Raw genomic sequence first — 27,566 nt, forward strand, 5'->3', positions numbered from 1 at the left:
AGACCAGTTACATTTTCCTCCGAATCATTTATATATACTACGAACAGCAAAGGTCCCAGCACTGATCCCTGTGGAACACCACTAGTCACAGCCCTCCAATCGGAAAAACACCCTTCCATTGCTACTCTCTGCCTTCTATGACCTAGTCAGTTCTGTATCCATCTTGCCAGCTTACCGCTGATCCCGTGTAACTTCACTTTTTGTACCAGTCTGCCATGAGGGACCTTGCCAAAGGCCTTACTGAAGTCCATCTAGACAACATCCACTGCCCTACCTGCATCAATCATCTTTATGACCTCTTTGAAAAATTCTATCAAGTTAGTGTTTTATATTAAGTGTTTTAACTTCATGGTTTGCTTTGTGCAGATACTTCAATGCAGCTGGCTGCTCACCTGCTTATTGACAACATTGTTGCCACATCTCAAGAGATTTCCTTTCCTTGGTGCAAGTTGCAAACTTAAGAATTGCACTGGAGAGGGTCACACAACTATGAATTTTAAGCAAATTATCCATTTTTGCGACACCACCTTTCCTTGGGTCTGGAATAACTTGATCTGCTGTCAGATATTTCTATTTATTATGTACTGTACCTTCACCTGGATGCATTGCAGTGTTTTCCATTGAACCAACCAGAGAATTAAATTGGACACACTGGGCTTTGTTGTCCATCAACTGGCCCGGAGGAAGTACATGAACTGCTTTTAATTGCCCGGGATTTGTACTATTTATGACCAACATCTGAGTATTGCCCTTCAGCTGATATAAAACCTAAACAATAAAAGGAAAATAAAAATGGTCAACCATTTTAAAACTATGCAAGTTCACGGAACCCTTAACTTCATATAAAAATGTAAATATAAATTTAACCCATTCCGTCCGAAATAATTTATAATCCCTCATTACCACCCGAATTAAAAACCCAATCCTCGTGTTGATCATTCATTATGCAAAGAACTTTTTGAATGTCCACCTTAAATTTGTGTTTTGCCAATTGCAAGTGGCCCTGTCTTGGTGTTCTGGCTTAATACAGAGGCAAAGTTAATTCAGCTAAATGTTTCTTGCATAAAATTTTGATAAAAGTTGCAGATGAATATAGGACTAATGGGTAGGAAGGATCAATTACACAGAAATAATGCAATGTTGAGGTCCAATATCATGATCTGATGTAATTACTGTCATTGTGAGACTGTTATTCTTATTATGGCTTTTAACACCAATATCAAACACCTTTGATGTGCCACAAATATATTATATACTATCTACCATGTCAACGGGGAAGGAGCTAAATGGTTTGTTGCTTTGGAGGTCGTGCTGCAATGAGATCCTGGTAAGAAGTGTGCTAGTGGGCAGGGTCAAGGGAAGTGCCGATTCGGGCGAACCACAGATTTGAGCCAGGGTGGTGAGATGGAGATTTTCAGAAATGGAGGAAAAGGGGATTAAGACGCTAAAAGATTTGTTTCTTAGGGGTTGGTTTGCAGGATTGAAGGAGCTGGAAGCAAAGTATGGGCTGGAGCAGGGGAGAATGTTTAGATATATGCAGGTTTGAGATTTTGCTAGAAAGGAGATACAGAACTTCCCGGAGGAGCCGGCCTCCACATTGCTGGATGAGGTGCTGATGACAGGGGGACTGGAGAAGGGGGTTGTGTCAGCAGTCTATGGAGCTATTTTGGAGGAGAAGGCACCGCTGGAAGGGATCAAAGCAAAGTGGAAGAGTTGGGAGAGGATATGGAGGAGGTGTGAGGTGCACCGGAGAGTGAATGCCTCCACCTCGTGCACGAGATTGGGGCTGATACAGCTGAAGGTGGTATACAGAGCACACCTCACAAGGGCGAGGTTGAGCCGATTTTCGAAGGAGTAGAAGATGTGTGTGATCGTTGCTGGGGGGGGGGGGGGGGGGGGGGCGCTAACCATGTTCATATGTTTTGGTCCTGTCCAAAGCTGGAGGATTACTGGAAGGAGGTTTTTGGGATAATTTCTAAAGTGGTGCACGTGAGACTGACCCGGGCCCCCGGGAGGCCATATTCGGGGTGTCGGACCAGCCAGGGTTGGAAATGGGTGCGGAGGCAGATGTTGTAGCCTTCGCCTTGTTGATCACCCGAAGGCAGATCCTGATGGGTTGGAGAGCAGCCTGTTGGAATTCTTGAGTCTTGAGAAGGTTAAGTTTGAACTGAGGGGAAGGATGGAGGGGTTCTACAATTCATGGGCATTATTCATTATGCACTTTCAAGAACTGGATAACATCGAACATTAGTGAGGGGGGTGTGGGTGGGAGGGTTGGGGGGGAGGGGTTGATGGGTGTTAATGGGGGCTATGGGGGATTCCTGATTCCTTTTTGTCAGTTGTTTATGTGAACATGTGGGTGAATGTTTTGGGTTTGGTGGGAGGGTGGGATCATTGTTATTGATATGGGGATTGATATATTTGTTACTTCTTATTGTTTATTGTTGGTGGGTGTAAATTGGGGAGAAAATGCGGAAACAGAGGAGAATAAAGAAATATTTTTTAAAAAGAAGTGTGCTAGCTGTTGGAACCAAGGACAGTCTCCAAATCTCATCAATGTGTATTGTCATGTGAGAGTACCTTTAAGAAATGGGTGTTTATTACTGCAGTGATGTCAGAGAGTGGGTGGAGCTGGGCTGTGTCAACTTTTTTTCTTTTTTAAGTCTTATAGATTTTAAAAGGAAAGCTTAAAGGATTACTTAGTGTTGTAGTCTTTGGGGGTTGTATTTGAATTAATGGTTGCTAAGATGTTCACTGTATGTTCATTGAATAAACATTGTTTTGCTTTAAAAAATACTTCTCCATTTCTGCTGTACCAAGCCTGTAGAGTGGGCTGTGTGCTCCCCATACCACAATCTATTAAACATTGTGGGTCAGGTGAACTCTATGATACACTTTGGGGTTCTCTAAATCCTGGCCCAAAACAGTAGTGTTTGAAAGATGGTGGTGACAGTGATTCCATGCAGTATCACACATGCAGCAAAGTAGAGAGAATATTTCAGGACTCATGAATTTTGCTACTGTAAGTGTATTGGCACGGTGCCCACCTTTGATGTATGACCTTACAATAAATGCCAACTTCTCATCTCATCTTGTACTGAATCACAGGCTCAACAGGGATAGCTCAGAACCATCCAGCTCGTTGGTAAACGCACAGAAATGGCCACGTTGGTGCTGAGCATCGTGTTCAAGTGGCACTGAACTTCACTTTTAATGCAAGGTGAACCTCCAACCATGCTACCAACACAAACTATTTGTGATTTTAAAAAAAAACTTTTTCCAATCTTAAGGGGAATTTTAGCGTGGCCAATCAACCTACCCTGCACATCTTTGGGTTGTGGGGGTGAGACCCACACAGACACGGGGAGAAAGTACAAACTCCACACAGACAGTGACCCAGGGCTGGTATCAAACTTGGGTCCTCGCCGCCATGATGCAGCAGTGCTAACCACTGCGCTAACGTGCCACCCCTTATTCGTGATTCTGTGTGTTGATGGATGTTGGATTCCACACATCGGTGACATTCTCTACTCTTCTGAATTTCAAATTATGTCTCATTCATATCTACATACAGGAGAAAGCTGAAAATAACAGATGAGCTCGAATGGAGACTTAAGGAGCTGTCATTCCTAATACTGAAATCTGGGGCCAGATAGGAGATGGAGGAAGAGATGTTAAGCTAACTCTGAGGCTCTCCAGAACCACCCCTTTTAAAATAATTTGGTCTTATTTTTCCTCTCTTTGCTCAATATTGTTTTGGAGTACAATTAAAAGGAATGTCTTCCTGGTATTGAAGTAAGATATATTTTTCTTTTGATGCTCCTCTTGCCCATTTGGAGTAACCACGTGAGGCCGCTATCTACACGTTCAGCAGCACCAGCTTGGAGTCAGTGTTATTCAGTCTGATGATATTGTACTCTCACTTGGGGGAGGGGTTTAGTTACTTAATTATAAAAGGATTCATTCATGAAAATGAGTGAGGAGGAGCAAAAGGATATTGCACTGGAGGAAAATAAAACTGTGTCCTGTGTTTCTCCAAGCACAAAGTCAGAGCTTCTGATCTCATAGAACCTGCATCAAAATAGAGTTTGACATTGGAGTTTCAATTTTTCATTCAGATATTTAAGTCAGCCTATCAAACTGGCTACAATATTTGTGGGCAACAGGGGAGGAATCCACTATCCTCTGTACACTTTAATAACCGGTTGTTAATCGTTGACTAAAATTACCTCTCTGCGCTACTACAGTAATGACTGCATTTACTGAGATCCTAGAAGACATATAAATCAATTTTAAGTTACCAAAGGTGCAGATAAGCATTTAAAATTGAATGGTTCCATTCCTGCCAATCTGTGAATTTATCACTGCTGGCTTTGGCAGCACATTAGCTTCCAACTAAATAAAGTAGTCAATAAGCAACATAGTTCAAGGTCAGAAATATTCCTTTGGGTTTCATAAGAAAGTTCTGAGCATCTGTTTCCTTTGGCCCTAGCTACAAGATTCTCATGCCTCTACCTGGACTTCTCTTGTTTTGAAAGCCTTTTATTAATGCCAGCAGACAGTCTCTGGACTTCCGGTTTTCGTCCACCTCCACTCCCCCCCCCCCCCCCCCACCCCCCTCCCAAATCAGCCAGCTGTTACTCCTGCAGGAAGTATCTGAGCAGCAGCATTCAAATGTCTCTGCGGGTCATGAGTTTGCTGTCCACTACATTTGACAAGAGATATCTGGCCATTTATTGTTGCTGATATTGTTCCCAGATGGCCTCATTATGAATGCTTGGCTGAGCTCCAATATGTATTTATTGATTAGCTCCGCAGGGTTTCTATTTTGACAGGTGGAAGTGGAGTAGTTTGCTTTGACATCCTTATGAGATTTTAGTAAGTTATTCTTTCTTGGTTTTGTTTTGTCAATTTATGTATTTTTATTTGGACAAAATTAAAAGGTGTAAAGTAAGGGAAAGATTCTGTTATTGCTATTCTGAATGGTTCTGCCTGATTGACACTTTTATAGACTTTTAAGAACAGCAGTTTCTTTTCAAAGAAGATATTTGAATGGGTATTTGTTCCCCTCTGCATTTCAAGACTTGCCATTGTTGTACCGCTCAATGGTTCCACACATAGTGCATACTAGGTGACTGGCCATGGAATGACTGGCGATCAAATGCATAGAAGGGTCATGGAGGTGAACGGGAGGGCCATGGAGCACTGAAGGGGTATGGCTATCTTTCAAAATGTTCCAGAATCTAGACTATGTTCACAATTCCTCTGAAAGGCCATGAACCATGAGCCACCCAGAAGCTAGCCTGACTCCACAAAAATTGTGGGAGGCTATGAGATGTATATTTGCATAATAAAGATGGACAGGTTGGGAGTGCAGGATGTGGGCTCACTACTAACATCCTTATCCTGCAAGAATAGCTGGGGTTGGGATTTGGGTCAGGAATCCCAGAATTGGGACTCCTTTGCCATTTTTAAAACACCTGCCTCCATTCTTACACTCTCGGAGGCATGGGAATCTGGGTTTAAATTTATGTACATACAATAAAGTGTTGGAAATATTGCTCTTTCTGAACTACCTTGGACTATGTGCCTGATTTGCCATCATTAATGAACTCCTTCCTGATATTTAAGAACTGTAACTTAATTTGCTTACTATTTTGCCACTTTGGCGATGAATTTTAACTTTAAAAATTCACATTTTTAACTTTAGAAATTCACAAGGCATTACGGATTCTCAACAAGATGTTCTAATTTGACACATATCATCATGGATTAAAAGTTCAGGCAGTTTGTTTTTCATTTGAAGCTCAAAATGAGAAGAATGCCTTGTCATTATTCTGTGCCAGTTTTTACTAATGTATGTTTTAGAGCTTGCAAGGTTGTTTTTATTATGTGTCATGATTGCTAGGACACTTCATTCGGTTGTTTGCTGATGAGAATGGGCCGAAATGTCATTGGAAGGTTTCAATGTAATTACAGCATACAAGCAGAGATGCATTGATACCTGCATTGTATTTTCTATTTTTTTGCATGTCTTTATGGCATCAGAATCTGTTACATTAAAAAGGGAGAAAAGTTTCCACATTCTTAAACATTTATGTGCCCATTTTCTGACAGTATTTTATGCATACATTTCGTAGTGACTGCTTAAGCATATGCAAGAATGCAAAACTTGGGGTAAACCAGCGGGGCTGAAGGTAATGTGGAACTCACATTAGGGGGGAAACGTCTTCCCAAGCACGAGCGTGTGTATAGTATTATGGGCCAGGGTTTAGAAAATGCCAAAGTATATCATGGAGCTCACCTGACTTACAACTGTTTATTGATTTTGGTTACGATGAGCACAAGGGCCTGCCTTTCAGGTGTTATTCAACAGAGGCCTTAAGCACTTTTAATCAAAAACAAAGTTTATTGTACGAATTTAGTTAACAGTTTTATAAACACACACAGTAAGCATTTTAAATCAAATACCAAAATAAATACGCCACACAGCTACAGTACTCTATTTATAACCTTTTAAGCTGTTCCAATATTATACAAGATTCCATAAACCATAAAACCCTTTTCAGAGGTGTGGCCCTGCACATAGCACTCAAGAACTGGTTTGGATGCTTTTGTGTCTTTTCCAAAACAGCAGGTTTGAATTTCTTCCAGAAAACAATTATCTATTTTCAAGTTATCAAGCAGTCTGCAAACAGCTTTTAAAATGTGGATATAGAAAATAAAAAAGCCTTCTCTTTCAGCCTGTGCTGTAGAAATCAGTTCAAACTCAAAGCGAAAGTAAAACTCAGAGCCACAGCCCAGCTCCCAATTCAAAAACCAAAGTAGAAACCCAGAGCCACAGCACAGCTCCACCCACACAATGACATCACTGAAGCCATGCGAGAAGGCAAAAACATTTATAAAGGGACACTCCCATGACAATAGGAAGTTAAATCTCCAAAAGGTGAATGTCAAGTCAGGATCTGAATATGTTCCCATTCCAGGACAGGTTTGAAGACAAGCGGGGAAGCCCCGTATGGCTGTCAGACAAGTCATTTAAACAGTCTAATAAATAATTAATTTCTGTTTTAACCAAGACTTCCTGGTTTAACAGCCTGAGCTTATATTTCCTGAGCTGTCACCAACTCAGTATGGTCATTGAGGTGAATACATTGTGTAGTACAATGGGTTAATAGTTATGATAATGAGCTAGAGATGGGTCTCATGGTGTAACAGTGATATCAGCAGTATTAGCACAGTGGTTAGCACTGCTGCTTCACAGTGTCAGAGTCCCAGGTTCGATTCCCAGCTAAGGTCACCGTCCATGCAGATCTCCCAGTTTCTGCGTGCGTTTACTCCAGGTGCTCCAGTTTCTTCCCACAATTCCCGAAAGACGAGCTCATTCGGTGAATTGGACATTCTGAATTCTACCTCTGTGTACCCGAACAGGTGCCGTAGTGTGGCAACAAGGGGAATTTCACAGTAACTTAATTGCAGCATTAATGGAAGCCTACTTGTGACACTAATAAAGATTATTATTAGTAGTAGTAGTAGTAGTATGTGCTTGAGACTCTGTAGAGCAGATGGAATCATCTGTACCTAACTGAGATGTGTGTACCTAATAGCTCTTTGTGTATAGTGTAAATAAAGTAGCTTTGAAGTAACTTACCAAAGTCCAATCAGAGTTACTCAAAATAAGATAGGCAACAAAACTAGCAGTGACACCACTCTAACAACAGTTTGATGCCATGGTGAGAAAGCAGAAGACCTGTCAGCAGCAAAAATCTGAAAACTTACCTACCTGCAAAGCACACTGAGAACTGGCACTGATGCCAGCACCATTCAAGTAGTCACTGCCCTTTGTACAGCCATTCGAAAATGTTAAGGGTCCACAGAAAGGCCAGAATTGGAAATTGTTTCGGCAGAATCAGATTTGCATGCTAAAGAGCATCAGCACCAGTTTAATTCATTCCTCTGCACAGTGGGGCTTGTTGCCGATGATGTCCTCTTAAGACAGGTTATAGGAGACCACCGTGGACTTCAAAACTGTCCTAAAAGTGTTCGATGTGTATTTCAGTCCATAATGAAACCCCATAATTGATCCGAGTGGTTCAATATGCCAGGCAGGATAAACTCACAGAGCTAAATCAAGCTATAATACATTGCAACACTAAGGCTCTAGTTGACTCTGTTAGCAGGGTAGGCCTAAGGACAGCAGCCCCACCACTCAAATACCTGCCAAAATGGGCAAAAAGCTGAGAGCCCCAACAGCAGCCGTCTTGAGCTGTTGACGACAGTGTAAAGAAGCAGCACAGGTGTTAGGGGAGACAAAGTGTTTCCAGTACAGAAAGACAGAACGTTTCAAGTGCTTCTGTAAGTCTAACAATTGCAAAAACAATAAAAGACAAGACGATATTGATGAAACTATTCAAGAAATCGGACATAACGATAGGCACATAATTATAGAGTTTCTTGGGAAGTAAGTGTTCTTGATCAAGATCATTGGCCAATCTCAGTGAGTGTTAAAGGCTTTAAAATTGACACCAGAGCTAGTGTTACAATATCAGCTGGTCATCTGGGCTGGATCCAAACAATACCCCACTATCCATGAGACATTAAACTGCAAGGTCCAGGGAGGGCAAACCATCAAGTAAAAGGTTGACTAACCACCACCCTTTACTGCAAGGGGTGATAGATTGTTCAGACCCTCTATATGGTCTACAATCAAAGAATTTCTTTGATGAATCGCAACATCTTTCTATGACTGGGAATTCTGGAGAAAACAGTGTTCACAAAGACCATAAAATAGCTTGCAAAAACAAAGCTATCAATTTATTAACACTACTAATTGGATTTGACACGTACTCCTAAAGAATACACAGTTGATTATTAACATTTAAACTACATTCATCTGCAGCTAATCTTAATACTGAAATAAACTATGATCTACTCTCACTCACACTATTTGCACTTCTGACTCTCTGACTCTCTCTAGCTAACTCCTGCACACACTCTCCCACAAGGCTTAGCATCACTGCCTTATATACTTGTAACTTTAACTCCCTCTAGTGGCTTCTCTCGACACTTCATTAACCCTTGCAGTTCTTACAGTTATGATAATACCACACGAATGATCCATTAGTCCGAGAGGTTGGTATGCTATTGAAATCTACTGCCAAAGCATATGAAGTGGCTGGTTTCTTTTTTGAGGAGTCAGCTTTATTTGTTATCAAAGAGCAGAATTCATATATTTCACCCACTGAACTACCAATGTAATGCCTTATATATCACTGGTTGACCATGAGTAGTTGTCCAGGTAGGACAAAATGCTTGATTCCATTATTTCCGTTGACTAGGATAGAGCAGCCTCACACAGAGGGAAGTATGGTAAAGTTACCACTGCCTATGAAAAGCAGAAAGTAGTTACAAAATATATTTTGAGACCTTATGTCTACAGGAATGATGTTGTTGTTCTTTTCGTCGTCCAGATTTGTTTGAATCTCAGTGGTTGGATACCTTTTTAATCCTCAATACAGTCGTGAATGATTTAGCTGATCCGTTCTTTATTAGAGTTGAAGATGCTTCACCTTCTCAGGTCTTTCTCCAGTGTGTTACGAGAGAACAGAAGATTCCTGATCAAATCCCGATCTATGCACTTCCAGTTCAAGAGAGTTAAAGTGTGACTGTCCTTCAGTCTTCTTTCTTGGATCAATCATTCTTTGAACAGGTTCCACGGTCTTTACAGTTCAGCTGTCCTGGGAAGCTGCTGTCCCATTTCGCCAATGGTAATGTCTACTACAGAACGGTGGGGAATGGGGACTGTGGAGGGGGGGGGTGTAATGTAGAAGTGTAAGATTAGGATTGAACTTGTAACAGTAAAGGAAGTTATATAAATGTAATGTAAATTTTTAAACATCATTCTTAAGGAAGTTGATGCTATATTTCGGAAGAGGTTTAAAATAATGGTTTAATAGTTCTGGTGATGAATTAGTATTGGGTATCATGATGCAAGGTTGAAATAAGCAGTCATCTGCTAGAGGCTCGGAGGAGCAGATGGACTAGTCTATACCCAAGAAAGATGTGCCTATCTAATAGCTTATCACATTTATAGGGCGTGATTCAGCCACCGTGTTGCGGCCAGTATCCCAAATCTGGCTCCACGCAGGCACCGAGCCGATCACAAGTCACCCAACCTGTTCCACCCGGCGCATTCTGGATCACGTACTCGCTAGGTCTGATCCAGATAATTATATTTTAAAAAGCCATTAGGCGCATTTAAATACCCGACATCACATTCACCTGGCGCCTGAGAGTCAACGGCGAAACCTCAACAGGGCTCCAGTTAGCAGAGGTTTCCCAACCGTGTACCGGGTGAGATGGCACCTCGGGGGTCTCGCAGGCCATTGAAGCCACCCAGGTGGTCGAAAACAGGGCGGAATAGTACCCTGGTACTCCCCTTAGCGGCCAGGCACCTTGGCACAGACAGCCGGGCACCCTGGCAGTGCCAGGGTGGCACTGCCAGGTGTCAGACTGTGGGCAGCCTTGTCCATGAAAGGGGGGGGGGGTTTCAAGGGGCAGGTGGGGGTGAAGCGGGAGGGGTCCAGAAAGCAGGGGAGGGGTTGTGGAGATCAGAGCTGCCAGTCAAAATGCCGCCCCGATCTGCGAGGGGCTGTTCCTGCTGCAAATCGAATAAAATGTAGCCTCGGCAGGGAGAAACTCTCCAAGGCCTAAAGAACCAGCAACGTGCCGGTGAATAACAGGGTGAATCTCAGGGATGCAGCCACCGAAGAACACCCGCCATAAGAGCCCAAATCCTGATTTTGTTTTAAGTCCGCTGAATCGCGTCCCAAGAGTTGCAATTTCCACGCCATACATTCCTTCTTCAAGTTTAAACATTAAAATTTCCAGCCGTTTAACCATCATTCATGCATATTCAGCATATATTTAAGAATGTGCAAATGCAAAAGTTTCACAAAGTGACTCATACTGGAGCCATAAAAATTCATCTGAAGGAGCAAAAAAAATACAGTGCAGCAGTTGGAGAGAATAAATAATAATAGCTTTAAATAAATAGCCGCAATAATACACCAGAATGTTCTTTCCTGCTGCACCTAAAATTCAGGATTCATTTCCCACCTGTTTAGAATCAGTTTAAATTTAGATTTTTTTTAGGATAGGAACTATTATAATGATTTAGTAGATTAATAGTTTTTTCTTTTTTTAAATATTTTTTATTCTCCTTTTTCACATTTTCTCCCAAATTTACACCCATCAACAATAAACAATAATCAGTAACAAATATGTAAATCCCCATATCAATAACAACGATCCCATCCTCCCACCAAACCCCAAACATTAGCCCCCATGTTCACATGATAAATGACAAAAAGGAATCAGGAATCACCCATAGTTATGATTAACACACACCGCCCCCCTCCCCCTAACCCCCCCCCCCCCCCGCCCCCCCCCCCCCAACTGCCACCTTCCCCGACTGCATCCTCCCAATCGCATCCTTTATCTCCTGCTCCACTATCGCTCCTTCTAATATAGCCCTGCCCCCCCCCCCCTCTACCCTCGGGTACACCAATCCATCTAGAAATTCCTGCATCTCACGGTCTCCCAGGTGGCTCTGACCTGTACAACCTCTCAGAAAATTCATCAAAAACCTTGTTAATCAGATCCGGATCCACCACCAGCTTCCTGGCCCTATCCCTCACCTGAGCAATTTCCCTTGCCGCTGCTTCCCTCCAGAGCTGACCTGTTAACATATCTCCATATTCGTAAAGTCCACCCCTTGCTCGTCTCAGTTGGTGCACCTGGTAGATAGTCAGTCAAAGCTCGCCTGTAGTTTACTGGGTCCCCATCTTCTGCATAACTCCTATCTACCTCGAACATCTCATCTATTACCCTCTGCCGCTCCAACCTCTCCTCCTTGTCCACCCTGGCCTTAAACAAAATCACCTCACCCCTCACCACCGCCTTTAGAGCCTCCCAGACAACTGCCTTCGACACCTCACCCGGACAGTTGAAACCTACACATTCCTTAATTACCTTTCCAATTTTGTCACAGAACACTTGGTTCCCCAAAAGTCCCACCTCTAATTTCCACCCCAGCCTCTGCGTTACACCTTTCTCCAGTACCATATCCACCCAATGCGGAGCATGATCTGACACTGCAATTGCCGAGTATTCCGACCCCTTAACCCCAGCCAGCAAAGCCTTCCCCACCACAAAAAAAGTCGATCCGCGAGTATACCTTATGGACTGCTGAGGAAAACTAATATTCCTGTTCCCTCGGGTGCAGAAACCTCCAAGGGTCCACCCCTTCCATTTCCATCATTAGCCCAGCTAATGCCGTCGCCGACCCCCCTGATGGGACCAGCGAGCATGGCCGTGACCTGTCCAACCTTGGTTCCTGCACCAAGTTCCAGTCCCCCCCCACTATCAGTTTGTGTGTGTCCAAGTTGGGGATGGCCCCAAACACCTTCTTTGCGAATCCCACATCGTCCCAATTGGGACCGTATACACTTAACAGCGCCACTAACCTCCCTTCCAGCGCCCCTGTCACAATCACATATCTATCCCCCTGATCTGCCACCACCTTCTCCATCTAGAAGCGTACTCTTTTGCTGACCAACACCGCTACCCCTCGAGCCCTTTCGTCAAATCCAGAGTGAAACACCTGACTAATCCAGCCCTTTTTAAGTCTCATCTGATCCTTCACCCTCAGGCGAGTCTCCTGCAGCATTGCTACATCGGCTTTCAAACTTTTAAGATGCGCAAACACCCTTGACTTCTTGACCAGACCACCTAACCCCTCACGTTCCATGTGACTATCCTAACTGGGGGTCTCTCACCCCCCCCCCCCCCCCCCCCCCCCACCATCATCACACCACCGGGCCCAACCCCATGAGCCTGACCCGCCCCTATCCACTATTAACATCGAACCCCTTCCCCCTCCCAAACCCCCCCCCCCCCCCCCCCCCCCCCCCACCACCACATTTCCTCTGGACAAAACAGATCCCAGCATCAATCCCCCCCACCCCCGCCTGCTAACCAGGCTCCAATGTCCGCAGTCCCCCTCTCACCTCACCTCCGTTCATTAGCTGACTTTAGTGGCTCCCCCCCAGCCAAGATATACCGTCCCCTCCCACCCAGTGCCAGAGAAAGAAAAAACAAAAACCACAATCCAACCCATACAATTCACTATAATAAGATATAACCGTCGCAACACAGAATGCCAATCAACCCAACCAATAACTTGAACTCTGTAACAATGTGAAGAGGAGTAAATTGCGATACACATAAGTAAAAAGAAAGTTATAACATTTGTACATTTTCCAGCTCCCCAATCACAGTCCGCAGTCTCTCTTCCAGCTCCACTCCTTACGTCTGTCCCATGCCTTCCGCCCTCACGAACGCCTCAGTCGACTCCACTGTCTCAAAATAAAAGTCTCTGGCATCATACGTCACCCTCAGCTTCGCCGGGTATACCATACCAAATCGCACCCCCTTTTTGTACAGTGCTACCTTCACGCGCCCGAACGCCACTCATCTTTTTGCCAACTCCACCGTCAAGTCCTGATAGCTTCGAACTCCAGCACCATCCCACTGCACCTCACGCTTCTGCTTCGCCCAGTTTAATACCTTCTCATTCGTGCAGTACTTAATGGAAGCAGATAATTACTGCTCTTGGCGGCTCATTCACCTTGGGCTTCGGGCTTAATGACCGATGAGCTCAGTCCAGCTCATACCGGGAGGGGTTCTCACCCTCCCCCATCAGCTCCGCCAACTTCTTAGCGAAGTACTCTGTTGGCCTTGGGCCCTCTGTCCCTTCGGGCAAGCCCACAATTCTCAGATTGTGCCACCTCGAACTTTGCTCGGAGTCCTCTGTTGACCTCCACCACTCTCCACAGCTCATCCCCCATCGAGGTGAACTGATCGCTGTTCTGTGACACGGCCTCCTCCACTTCCTTCATCTTTTCGCCCTGCTCTCTCACCTCGTCACTTCCGTGGGGCTCCTCACCGGCTCCAAACTGGACCGGCCCGACGCCCGTTCCTCAGGCCCCAAAGGCCAAAGAAATGCGGGAAGAACGAACAACGGGGAAACCCCTGAAAAAGTCTGAAATATCGCGGACCGGTGGGAACCTCTTCTCGACGTAGCCACTCCGCTCGTGAGCGCCACCGGAAGTCCCTAATAGATTAACAGTTGAGGTTATGTGATCAAGCAAGACATCATGACTGATTCTCATCCAGCCATCCCTTCCTCAACATTGTTTCTCGTTCAGGTCACAATGTAGCAATCAGGCGTGTAACTCAAGCTGCTTTTTTCTCTTTGCAGATACTGAGGCAATTGCAATGCATCAATGGCACAGTCAATTAACTCAGTGCAGACTGGGATATTCTAGTTCATGGAGCTCTACCACATTGGGCAGTGGATTTACCTTCTAAACTGTTGATAAGAATGGGCAGGAAATCTATTTCATGATTTGAACCAGTGCAAATCACGTAAAGATGCACATGACAAAATTCTGCTTGAAATGTAGCAATTTAATAACGGTCAGAGCACTAAATCTTTATTGTTTACCTGATGGGATGCTGTCTAAAGTATCTACGTTCAATGGAAATTACAGTCCAGTCACAAATGCTTACTCTCTCTGCCCACTCACTTACCTGACATAGGTTATGGCTGGAAATGGGGAAGTCACATGCAGGTGGATGGAAGGGCTGAAGAACAGCAGTTAATGGTGTTAAGGGTTGCTAAAAATGGAGTAAATACAGAGATATATTTAGAGTAATTGTTGCTTTATCAATCAATCCCACAAGTTAGTTCCAGCGTTGCCTAATTTTATAAATCTATGGTGTGTGATCAAAGGGTTAGGCTCTTCAACAAAGTTTCCTCCATAGTTTTCAGAACACTCAGCATAATCTGACTTCAGTCGATCCATTGCTAAACATAATAGCATTGAAAAAACTGCAGGTGTTCAATATAAATGACTTACACCTAATGGCAAAGTTAATGGTTCTAGTATCTGTAGCCCCAACAAGGTAAACCTACCTTGTTACTTTAAAACCTCAACTAAGATACATTTTAGATCATTAAAGCAACTTAGCTTTACCAGCTATAGACTGAGTCCTGCAGTGAAATGTCTTCCTTCCTAGGAATTTTCAAACTAACAAAAATTATCCAAAGGTAGAATATATCTGCAGGTAAATTATAGCAGAAACACCTCGTAAGTTAACCAATATCAGTACTTAGACTCCTAATTTAAGAACTCTAGGATATTGTTACCTATATGTGGGCTCATGAGGATATAAGTATGAGACTACAACTATGTTATGAATAGTTATGAATATTTTATTATAAGAATCAGTTATATATTATATTATGATAAATAATCTCATAAAATATATGGTAATTAGAGATTAACACTTAATTTATACAGACAGTGACTATTCTCAGAGAGGTAAATATTCAATACTGTATTCCCTTAATAATGAGTGTTAGCTGCAGCCAATCAAAGATGAGTATAACATGACTATTATACTTTAAATTTATATAGTATCTAAATCCACTTTAATTAATAATTGAATATTAAAACAAATATTGATTTGAAGAAGATTATACTCCCAATCCAGTATAATTTCTTTTGGGTATCTTTTGTCTCCAACAAGGGGAGTTGGTGGTAAACTTGACCCTTTGTACCCAAAAGGTAGCTGACCCATGTCTCTGTCTTTGTTTGTCTGTGTGTTGGTATTTTTAAAGAAATGGACTTTGGCCGTGATCTCACAGCCACATCGCGACCAGCACAGACCTAGGTAAACCGGTTGGATAGAGGGAAAGGCCAAAATCAAGGTTTGCTATCTAACTGGCCCGCTCCTGATGGTGAGTTCTGGATCTTGCCCAAAGGTCGCGAGAACATCGTAAATTGCAATTTGCATTCATTTCAGTCTTGTTAGCGAGTTTGAAGTCAAATCTAATGCCCCCCCCCCCCCCCCCCAGGATCTAACTGGCTCTCCAGCCAGAAATCATGCCAGCGTCATTTATTGCTCCTTTTCAAAATTGTGAAGCTGGTGCAATGGCTGCTGAGGGGGACTTGAGGAGGTGAATGCCCATTTTCATTCTCAGGCATGCAGCTCAAGGGCACTGGAGTTGCTGCCCCAACGGGAACAAGGGGTGGGGGTGCAGGCAGGCCCACTGTTAAAATTAATGTGACAGAGGTCTCACAAGTATCAGGTGTAACATGTTTTAATAGTGCACACAATAGACATTTCCATTTCTTCTAGCTACAGATAGTGAGCCCCCTTCCCCCTCAGTGCCTACTCAGCGTTCCTCAGTCTTCTTCATCATACATGGTCTAGTGCTACATCTAGGTATGTTCTCAAGATGCAGATCAGAGGTGGAGACAATCTGCTGCTTTCTGTGCCCTATGGCCTTTGATGTCCTTGGTGGACGTCCTTTGGAGGGCTTGGAGTCAGAGGGCCTTGGTCAATTTGCCGTTGTCACTGGCATTGGTGCCACCCTGTTCTTCCAGCTGCCTGTGAGATACGCCGGTGTCAGGGGGGCAGGATTCAGAAGAACTAGAGGCCACCTCTGCCTTCCTGGTGGAAGGCACTGGGTTGGCCTTCAGTGCTTCCTCCTCCCTAATGGTACCCGCTAGGCCCTGGGGGACTCTATGGGATGGAAGGGCAGCTGGAGTGAACCTCAGAGTTCTCTGGGTCATTCGGCGCTGCTGGAAGCTCCTCATTGTCTGCACCGTGGTGTCGACTCCCTTAACGGTGCTGCTCAGTGACTGGGACATGCTCTGCTGTGCCTTGGCAGTGTCCACCTGCATCTGGGACATGTCCGTCAGTGAATGGGATATGCTTTCGAGCTGCTGAGCCATGATCATCACTGACTAAGCCATGCTTTGGACATCACCTCTCCTGGTGCAGAGATTGCGGCCAAGGCCTTCCACCGTGGTCACCACCTAAGCGGCGTTGGCCTCAGTGCCACGCACTTCTGGGGCCCTGCAGGCATTTGGGACTCCTCCAATCGGCTAATTGAAGGACATCCCCCTCTGAATCTCATGGCCGCACCCTAGCAACTGCACAAGCTCCGGGATAGCCTGGTCCAGAGGCTTGGCATCTGGCTGGGATTCAACTGAGTCCTGCAGACCTCTGACTGTTAACTCCCCAATGGCCTGGCCAAATCAGGTGGAGATCCTATGAGAGAAGGGATATGCGATCAGTGAGAGTGAGGGGTCATTTTGTCTGACTTGAACAACTTACCTGAGGCAGGTTATCTGGGTGAAGGGTAGTGGATCCTCTGCAGCGCACACCAACCTTGCTGTTGGTGACTGTCCTACCCTCTGTTGGACCTGTGATCTCCAGGGCCTGTTCCTCATGTCAGGTGATGACTCTGATATCGGGCACTCCCCCCCCCCCCCCCCTCTTTCCCCCCCCCCCCCATCATGTCTTGTTCCCTCCTGTTATGAGCTTCCCCTGCGGAGACATAGACAGGGCATTGTGAACCACACGCTTGATGGATCAGAGGGTTAATAGCAGGTGGCATGTAAAGGGCAGCAGACCTAGACATGAAAGGCTTGTGCTGATGGACAACATGGGGGTTCTGAGGAATAAGCACGAAGATCGGTGTGGGGAAGGTATGAGATTTCAGCCAACGATTTGGGGGGGGGTTGTAAATTTCAGGGGTTACAGGCGTTACTGATGTCAGGAGAGAGGTAGTGACTTACCCCTGCAGCTCGTTGGAGGTCGTTGGTTTTCTTCCGACACTGAACATCGATCCTCCAGTACAAGCTGCCTGCACTGAGTGCAGCTGCCATTGCCCCCCAGGTGGCATTGCTGGCCCTGCTGCTGGGCCTTCGACCCCTTTGGTGAAACAGAATGTACCGTCTCGCATCCATCGCGTCCAACAGCCTGTCCACATTGGCATCACTGAAGCGAGGGGCTGGTCTGCGCACTGCCATTCTTCTTAGATTTCATAGATTTCACAGTGCAGAAAGAAGCCATTCAACCTATTGAGTCTGCAGCGGCCCTTGAAAGAGCACCCTACTTAAGCCCATGCCTCCACCCTAGCCCCACCTAACCTTTTGTATAGTAAGGGGCAATTTAGCATGGCCAATCCACCTAACCTGCACATCTTTGGGAGGAAACCGGAGCACCCGGAGGAAACCCACGCAGACTGGGGAGAAAGTGCAAACGCCACACAGACAGTCACCCGAGCCCGGAATTGAACCCGGATCCCTGGAGCTGTAAGGCAGCAGTGCTAACCACAGTGTCACCGTGTTCTTCTGTGTCGACTGTGATGAGGGAGCTTTTAAAAGCAGCTGCGTTTTGTTAGCTGTGAGCAGTTGAGGCGTGAGTCAGACCGTGAGCAAGCTCAGAATGGCGAGAAGCTCATAGGGGCTCATTTTCGGCACTAAGTGCCTAAAGATATGGGCCGGGATTCTCCCCTACCCGGCGGGGCGGGGGGTCCCGGCGACACGGAGTTGCGTGAACCACTCCGGCGTCGGGCCTCCCCAAAAGTGCAGAATTCTCCGCACTTTGTGAGCCAAGCCCTCACATTGAGGGGCGAGGCCGGCGCCGGAGTGGCTCCCGCTCCGCCGGCCGGCGCGAAGGCCCTTCGCCGGCCGGCGGAAGTCCGTGCATGCGCTGGTGCGTCAGTGGCTGCTGACATCATACCGGCGCATGCGCAGGGGAGGGAGTCTCTTCCGCCCCCGCCATGGTGAAGACCATGGCAGGGCGGAAGAAAAAGAGTGCCCCCATGGCACAGGCCCACCCGCCAATCGGTGGTCTCTGATCGCAGGCCAGGCCACCGTGGGGGCACCCCCCGGGGTCAGATCTCCCCGCGCCCCCCCTCCCCAGGACCCCAGAGCCCGCCCGCGTAGCCAATCCCACCGACACCAGAGGTGGTTTAAACCACGCCGGCGGGAAAGGCCTGTTAGCGGCGGGACTTCGGCCCATCGCGGGCCGGAGAATCGCCGCGGGGGGCCCGTCGACCGGCGCGGCGTGATTCCCGCCCTTGCCAAACTCGGGGGGGGGGAGAATTTGGGACACGGCGGGGGCGTGATTGACGCCGGCCCCGGGCGATTCTCCGACCTCCCGCGGGTCGGAGAATTCCGTCCAAGGGTCGCGATCTCGCCAACACAGCCGTCGAGCAACGGCCCACCAATTGAGCCCCAAACGACACTTAATTGCGGCCTTTGTCTTTGTGGCTCATTGAGACATGCTGGCATTGTCCATAGTATATCGCAGAAACAATATATTTTAATTCGCCTTATGAATTTTTTTTAGCTGTCTTTACTTGAATCATTGAGGGCCATCTTCATCAGTTTTAACAATAATAATTATAATCTTTATTATTGTCACAAGTAGGCTTACATTAACACTGCAATGAAGTTACTGAGAATAGCCCCTAGTCGTCACACCCCGGCGCCTGTTCGGGTACACAGAGCGAGAATTCAGAATGTCCAATTCACCTAACAAGCATGTCTTTTGGGACTTGTGGAAGGAAATCAGAGCACCCGGAGGAAACCCACACAGACAGAAAGTACAGACTCCGCACAGACAGTGACCCAAGCGGGAATCGAACCTGGGACCCTAGTGCTGTGAAGCAACAATGCTGTGCTACCCTACCGACCTTAAATGGTGTAAAGTTGGGTGCTCTTTCAAGGGCCAGTGCAGACTCAACAAGTTATGGTGCTCCCAGTTTCCCCTTCCACCCCTGGAGAGTATTCCATCACACTCCTAACTTGTGCACTGTAGACTGAGGAGAGACTTGAAGGATTTTGGAGATTAGTCATTTGCCACAGAATTATGAGCCTCTGACCTGTTCCTGTTGCCACAATGTTTATGTGGCTGGTCTAGTTTAGCTTGTGGTCGATGGTGACTCCCAGGATGTTGATAAGCGGGCATTCAGTAATAGTAGTGCCATTGAATGTCATGGGGAGATGGTTAGATTCTCTGTTGTTGGAGACGATCATTGCCTGGCACTTGTGTGACGCAAATGTTGTCCAGGTCCGTGAGCAACCCCACATCCAATCTCCATGCCGGCCTCTGTGCAGGCCCCTTCTACAAGACCACGTCCATCAAGTGCGGAGCATGATCTGGAATAATGATCATCGGGTATTCCGCCTTCCTCAACTCCGACAACCACCACCTCCCCATAATAAAGAAATCAATCCTCGAATATACATTATGCACCAATGAAAAAATGGAATACACTCTGGATGTAAGAACATCTGCTCCCCCCATCTCCTTCATAAACACTGCCAAAAGCCTCACCCCCCCCCCCCCCCCCCCCCTCACCCCCACACACCCTCCCCCAACCTTCCCAAGGGTTCACTGAGCATGACTTAGATCGATCCACCTTCGGACGTAACATCTTGTTTAAATCACCCCCTAAAATAAACTGACGTATGTCCAGATTCTGGATGGCCGTCTACATCCTCTTCATAAACCCTACACCATCCCAATTTGGGGCATACACACTAACCAACACCACCAAACTCCCCTCCAGAATACTCGTTTGACAAAGTGTCATCCAGACTCGAGATGTTAGCACTCTTATATGTCCACAGATGCTGTCAGTCCTGCTGAGATTGTTCAGTGTTTTCTGTTTTTAGCCTGTTACCATAATATATCTATCCCCTTGATCTGCCACCACGTTCTCCATCTGAAACTTAACTCCCTTACCCACCAGTACTGCTACCCTTGGGCCCTTCTGTCAAAGCCCAAGTGAAACACCTGACTCACCCAATCCTTCCAAAGCTTTACCTGGTCCTTCACTCTCAAATGGGTGTCAGGCAGCAGCACCACATCAGTTCTCAAGCTCTTTAAATGCAAAAAGACTCACACCCTCTTCACCGGTCCACCCAAAGCTCGTACGTTCCACGTTACCATTTGAACTGGGGATCTCCCAACCAGCCACCCCCCTCCTATAAGTCATGACCTCCCCACGGGGCACATGTGCCCCCCCCCCCCCCCCCCCCCCCCCCCCCCCCCCCCCCCCCCCCCCCTGTCAACGTCCTAAGCCCACCATCCTCCAAAAATGCGCTCGCACATCACTCTTGTACAGCGCTACCTTCGCCCTATTAAAGGCTTCTGCAGTCTTGTCAGCTCCACCCTGAAGTCCTGGTATATACGAATACCACTGCATTGACACGTCACCTCCCAATTCTGCTTGGCTCATCGCAAGACTCTCTCCTTCATCTGATAGCTGTGAAAACAGACTATCACAGCTCTTGGTGGATTATTCGTCTTTGGCTTCGGTCGGAGCAACCATGAGCCCTGTCCAGCTGAAAGAGGGAAGTGTTCTTCTCCTCCCTCACCAACTTGGCGAAGATCCACCTTCTGTCTCGGGCCTCCAATCTCTCAGGCAGTCCCACGGTTCAAAGATTCTGCCGCCATGACCTGTTCTCCAGATCCTCCACTTTGGTTCTCAGCCCTTTATTATTTTCCTCCACCACCCGCAGCTCCTCTCCCAACGAGCTGAGCTGGTCGCTAAGCCGCAACAATTTCTTCTCCATCCACTTCAACACTTCACCGTGCTTGTGCACCATAGAATCATAGAAGCAATGAATTTACAGTGCAGAAAGAGGCCATTCGGCCCATCGAGTCTGCTGGCCCTTGGAAAGAGCACCCTACTCAAGCCCACGTCTCCACCCTATCCCCGTAACCCCACTTAACTAAGGGCAATTTAGCATGGACAGTCCACCTAATCTGCACATCTTTGGATTGTGGGAGGAAACCCATGCAGACACGGGGAGAATGTGCAGACTCCGCACAGATAGTGACCCAAGCAGCGAATCAAACCTGGGACCCTGGAGCTGTGAAGAAACTGTGCTCACCACTGTGCTACCGTGCTACCCTCTCTGACTTCTCTACCGACCATCTCTGATGTCTTTCAAAGAATCGCCTTTATCGGGGCCAGCGTAACCTCCACCAGTTGCTTGAACGTTCCCATCATCTCCTTCCCATGTCACTGAAAATGCTTAGCAAACTGCCGGTCAAACTCACCATCATCACCTCAGCCAGTGTGTCCACCATAATGGACAGAGCCCCACCCGGTGTACTTGCTCCCACCATCTTTCCTCCCACAGAATTCCGCACTGAACTCAGACCCGCAGGTGGTCTAACGTTCGTCCCTTTTTGTGCCACATTTTTTCGTCGGGCTTCAACATCCTCCAATTCTCACACCTTTCCTGAAGACAGCTCATATAAACGTTTCCCCCAAAATGGGCAAAATAGGCCAAAAAATGAGAACTCTAGTGGGAGCTACCTAACGTGCGACCTCCACCTACATGATGCTACCGGAAGTCATTGTGCTTTTATATTCCAATTGAAACAATAAGTCAACTGCATATTTTATTGTATTTGTATGATTTGATCTCACTGATTCACATGATTTTACTTGATAGCTGGATAAGCAATTAAAGTAATTGGTGTTGTGTTGATTAATCATTAAATGGACCCAAATTACAGGATTAATATCTATTTAATTCTATTGAAATAATCAAGGTGCCAAAGAAGAACCAGGCAACGTGCCTCAATGACTACCGTTCGGTGACCCTGACTTCAGTCATAATTAAGTGCTTCGAGAGGTTAGTCATGAAATGCATCACCTCCATACTCCCAGAACGCCTGATACACTGCAATTTGCAACCGGTCTACAGCAGACACCATCTCCCTGGCTCTACACTCATCCCTAGAGCATCTCGACAACAAGGACTCCTACATCAGACTCTTATTTATTGACTACAGCTCCACCTTTAACACCATAATCCCAGCCAAGCTCATATCAAACCTCCAAAACCAAGGACTTGGCTCCTCACTCTGCAACTGGATCCTCGACTTTCTAACCCACAGACCACAATCAGTAAGAATAAACAACAACACCTCCTCCACAATAGTCCTCAATACCGGGGCCCTGTAAGGCTGCATACAAAGCCCCCTACTATACTCCCTGTACACACACGACTGCGTGGCAAAATTTGGTTCAAACTCCATCTACAAGTTTGCTGACGATATGACCATAGTGGGGCGGATCTCGAATAATGACAAGTCAGAATACAGGAGGGAGATAGAGAACCTAGTGAAGTGGTGCAGCGACAACAACCTATCCCTCAATGTCAGAAAAAACTAAAGAGCTGGTCATTGACTTCAGGAAGCAAAGTACTGTACACACCCGTGTCAGCATCAATGGGGCCGAGGTGGAGATGGTTAGCAGTTTCAGATTCCAAGGGGTATACATCTCCAAAACTCTGTCCTGGTCCACCCATGTCAACTACCAAGAAAGCACAATAGTACCTATGGTTCCTCAGGAAACTAAGGAAATTCGTCATGTCCACATCAACTCTCACCAACTTTTACAGATGAACCACAAAAAGCATTCCATCTGGCTGCATCACAGCCAGGTACTGTGCGGAGTCTGCACATCCTCCCCGTGTGTGCGTGGGTTTCCTCCGGGTGCTCCGGTTTCCTCCCACAGTTCAAAGATGTGCAGGTTAGGTGGATTGGCCATGATAAATTGCCCTTAGTGTCCAAAATTGCTCTTAGTGTTGGGTGGGGTTACTGGGTTATGGGGATAGGGTGGAGGTGTTGACCTTGGGTAGAGTGCTCTTTCCAAGAGCCGGTGCAGACTCAATGGGCCGAATGGCCTCCTTCTGCACTGTAAATTCTATGATAAGGTATGGCAACTGCTTGGCCCAAGACCGCAAGAAACTTCAGAGCGTTGTGAACACAGCCCAGTCCATCACACGAACCTGCCTCCCATCCATTGACTCCATCTACACCTCCCGCTGCCTGGGGAAAGCGGGCAGCATAATCAAAGACCCTTCCCACCCGGCTTACTCACTCTTCCAACTTCTTCCATTGGGCAGGAGATACAGAAGTCTGAGAACACGTACAAACAGACTCAAAGGCAGCTTCTTCCCCGCTGTTATCAGACTCTCTTATGGACTGACCTGATTAACACTACTCCCATCTCTGCTTCACCCGAAGCTGGCGTTATGTAGTTACATTGTGTACCTTGTGTTGCCCTATTATGTATGTTCTTTTATTTCCTTTTCTTTTCAGGCAGTTAATGATCTGTTGAGCTGCTCACAGAAAAATACATTTCACTATACCTTGGAACACGTGACAATAAACAAAATCCAAATCTAAATCCAAATCCAAGATGAGAACATGCAAATGGCCAAATGGGATGTGGATCGTAGTAACAGAGATTACCGAGGGGCTAGAGCTGCCTCTGAGGGGAGAGCGCTGCTCCACGGAAAGATGACGTTGTGGTGAGATCTGCCTGTTGATTTCATCTGTCAAGACATCCGATATCGGGCTGTCCGTTTTAGAATCTGTGGCGATGCTTGCTACAGCCTCTCTGATTTCTGCCTAAAATAAATAATGAGTTATTATTAACTTCACATCTGCAAAATAAGTAGCATTTTGCATTTTCAGAGCAAAAACTTAAAATCTTAAATAGGAATGTAAATTTCCATTATAGCACATCTTCTACAAGGCCATATACTGAAAAGAATAGGGGCAGTTACACTCTCATTTCCACTCATAAACTAGATCGCTGCAGATGCTTAGGTTTGCCAATCCTCCCAGAATGGCTGGGAGTATCTGGTTACAGGAACAGTTTATACCCCTGAGTGGGAAAAGCTCCACTTCACAGAAAAAACAGCCATGGACAATGAAAGAGATAAGGGACAGAATAAACCCAAAAGAATGAGCTGAGGAAAATGCTGAAAAATCAGCACAGATCCTACCGAATCGGAAAGATACAAAGACCAGTCAAAGACCACAAAGCAGCTTTTCAGAGCTGCTAAAAGAGATTATTAAAGTGTGGTAGTTACCACTGTTGTATTGTATTGTATTTACCGCATATGAGGTGTATAATGGTAAGGCCCTGTAGTACAGGTATGGGGGTAGATCCCTGCCTGCTGGCTCCTCCCAGTAGGTGGAGTATAAATGTGTGGGCTCTCCGAGCTGCAGCCATTTCGGCAGCAGCTGCGGGAGGCTACACATTTCTGCGTAATAAAGCCTCGATTATACTCCACTCTCGTCTTGTCGTAATTGATAGTGCATCAATTTATTACACAGAGATTTTTAAATGATGGATCTCCGCATCAAGCCTGATCACCTGCACCCTCAAGCAGACAATGCCAAGTCGGCCTTCGCACATTGGCTAGCTTGCTTCGAGGCATACATCAGAGTTGCGACTGAACCACCCTCAGAGGCACAGAAGCTCCAGATCCTTTACGCGTGGCTGAGCTCCGACTTCTTTCCCCTCATCCAGGATGCGCCGACCTATGCAGAGGCCATGGTACTACTGAAGGAGAACTACGCTCAGCAGACCAACAAGCTCTATGCCAGGCACCTCCTCGCCACGCGGCATCAACTCCCTGGTGAGTCTGTGTCCCGCTATTGTCCCTGTAACCCCCACGTGCGTTCCGTGGGCGCCGCCATCTTCTTCGCCTCAGACCACGTGCGGCTCGTGGGCGCCGCCATCTTGCTCGCCATCTTGCCTCCCTCATGACACGTGCAACTTGTGGGCGCCGCCATCTTTACCGCAGTCCGCCACGTGGGCGCCGCCATTTTCCCCGCCTCAGGACCCCTGCTCGTCGGGCACCTCATCTGGCCGATCATCGCCTGCAACCGCCGCCGCGCCTTGCCTCCATCACGATCGACCAGTCCCGACCACACAACCTCGCGACCGCGTCAACGACAGTACAGGTCGATGGCCACAAGACATCCTGCCTTCTGGACTCCGGGAGCACTGAAAGTTCATCCACCCCGATATGGTGAGGCGCTGCTCCCTCGCGGTACACCCCATTAACCAAAAGATCACCGTGGCCTCTGGATCCCAATCCGTGGCGATCCGGGGGTATTGATCCACCACCCTCACCATCCAGGGCATAGAGTTCAGTGGCTACCGCCTCTACATCCTCCCCAACCTTTGCGCTGCCTTGCTACTCGGGCTGGACTTCCAGTGCAACCTCCAGAGCCTAACCCTGAAATTTGGCGGGGCCCTACCACCCCTCATTGTCTGCGGCCTCACGACCCTTAAGGTCGACCCACCTTCCCTATTTTCAAACCTCACCTCGGATTGCAAACCCGTCGCCACCAGGAGCAGACGGTACAACGCCCAGGACAGGACCTTCATCAGGTCGGAGGTCCAGTGGCTGCTGCGGGAAGGTATTATCGAGGCCAGCAACAGCTCCTGGAGAGCCCAAGTGGTAGTTGTGAAAACTTGGGAGAAAAACAGGATGGTCGTTGACTAGTCAGACCATCAACCGGTACACGCAGCTCGACGCGTACCCCCCTCCCACGCATATAGAACATATAGAACAGTACAGCACAGAACAGGCCCTTCGGCCCTCGATGTTGTGCCGAGCAATGATCACCCTACTCAAACCCCAAGTATCCACCCTATACCCGTAACCCAACAAACCCCCCCCCCCCTTAACCTTACCTACGGGCAATTTAGCATGGCCAATCCACCTAACCCGCACATCTTTGGACTGTGGGAGGAAACCGGAGCACCCGGAGGAAACCCACGCACACACGGGGAGGACGTGCAGACTCCGCACAGACAGTGACCCAGCCGGGAACCGAACCTGGGACCCTGGAGCTGTGAAGCATTTATGCTAACCACCAGGCTACCGTGCTGCCCTCACCTGATATGGTCAATCAGATTGCACAGTACCGGGTCTTCTCGACGGTGGACCTGAAATCTGCCTACCACCAGCTCCCCATCCGCAAGGTGGACCGCCCGTACACTGCGTTTGAAGCGGACGGCCGTCCGCTTCCTTAGGGTTCCCTTCGGCGCCACTAACAGGGTCTCGGTCTTCCAATGGGAGATGGACCGAATGGTTGACCGGTACGGACTGCGGGTCACCTTCCCATACCTGGATAACGTCACCATCTGCGGCCACGACCAGCAGGACCATGACGCTAACCTTTCCAAATTCCTCCACACCGCCAAACTCCTCAACCTAACCGACAACAAGGAGAAGTGCGTGTTTAGCACGAACCGATTAGCCATCCTCGGCTGTGTGGTCCAAAATGGAGTTCTAGGGCCCGACCCCAATTGCATGCACCCTCTCATGGAACTCCCACTCCCCCACTGCCCCAAGGCCCTCAAATGATGCCTGGGGTTCTTCTCATACTACACCCAGTGGGTCCCTAACTATGCGGACAAGGCCCGCCCACTCATCCACTCCAACGTTTTCCCACTGACGGCCGAGGTTCACAGGCCTTCAACCGTATCAAGGCCGACATCGCCAAGGCTGCGATACACGCGGTCGACGAGACCCTCCCCTTTCAAGTCGAGAGCGATGCATCAGACAAGCCCCCTCATGCCGTATCCCGAGGTACATGTGCCAACGCACAAGTGGACCGACTCCGGACCCTGCACGACGATCTCTGTCAGCCAAGGGTCACCCGTTTTTATCATTTCATAGAGGTCCGCAATCTGCTCTACTCCATCGAGGAAGTCAGGGCTATCACCAGAGACTGCCAGGTCTGCGCGGAGTGCAAACCGCACTTCTACCGACCAGACCGAGCGCACCCGGTGAAGG

The 27,566-nt window shown here is 47.2% G+C and overlaps 1 protein-coding gene across 6 annotated transcripts in view; it reads right to left on the reverse strand.

The window, feature by feature from the left end:
• The window catches only part of tesmin (testis expressed metallothionein like protein), a 270,445-nt gene that overhangs the window by 139,326 nt on the left and 103,553 nt on the right, over nucleotides 1–27,566 (reverse strand). For 4 of the 6 annotated variants that reach the window (XM_038807670.1, XM_038807671.1, XM_038807668.1 and 1 more), the window contains exons 5-7: nucleotides 24,214–24,372; nucleotides 14,656–14,742; nucleotides 591–768 (exon numbers count right to left, since the gene is read on the reverse strand). In XM_038807670.1, coding sequence (XP_038663598.1) covers nucleotides 591–768; nucleotides 14,656–14,742; nucleotides 24,214–24,372 — 424 coding nt within the window. The remainder of the gene's footprint in view (nucleotides 1–590; nucleotides 769–14,655; nucleotides 14,743–24,213; nucleotides 24,373–27,566) is intronic. The other 2 variants (XM_038807673.1, XM_038807672.1) reach the window with 2 other exon arrangements.

Source organism: Scyliorhinus canicula, chromosome 9 (assembly GCF_902713615.1).
Source record: "Scyliorhinus canicula chromosome 9, sScyCan1.1, whole genome shotgun sequence".
NCBI classification, from domain to species: Eukaryota; Metazoa; Chordata; class Chondrichthyes; order Carcharhiniformes; family Scyliorhinidae; genus Scyliorhinus; species Scyliorhinus canicula.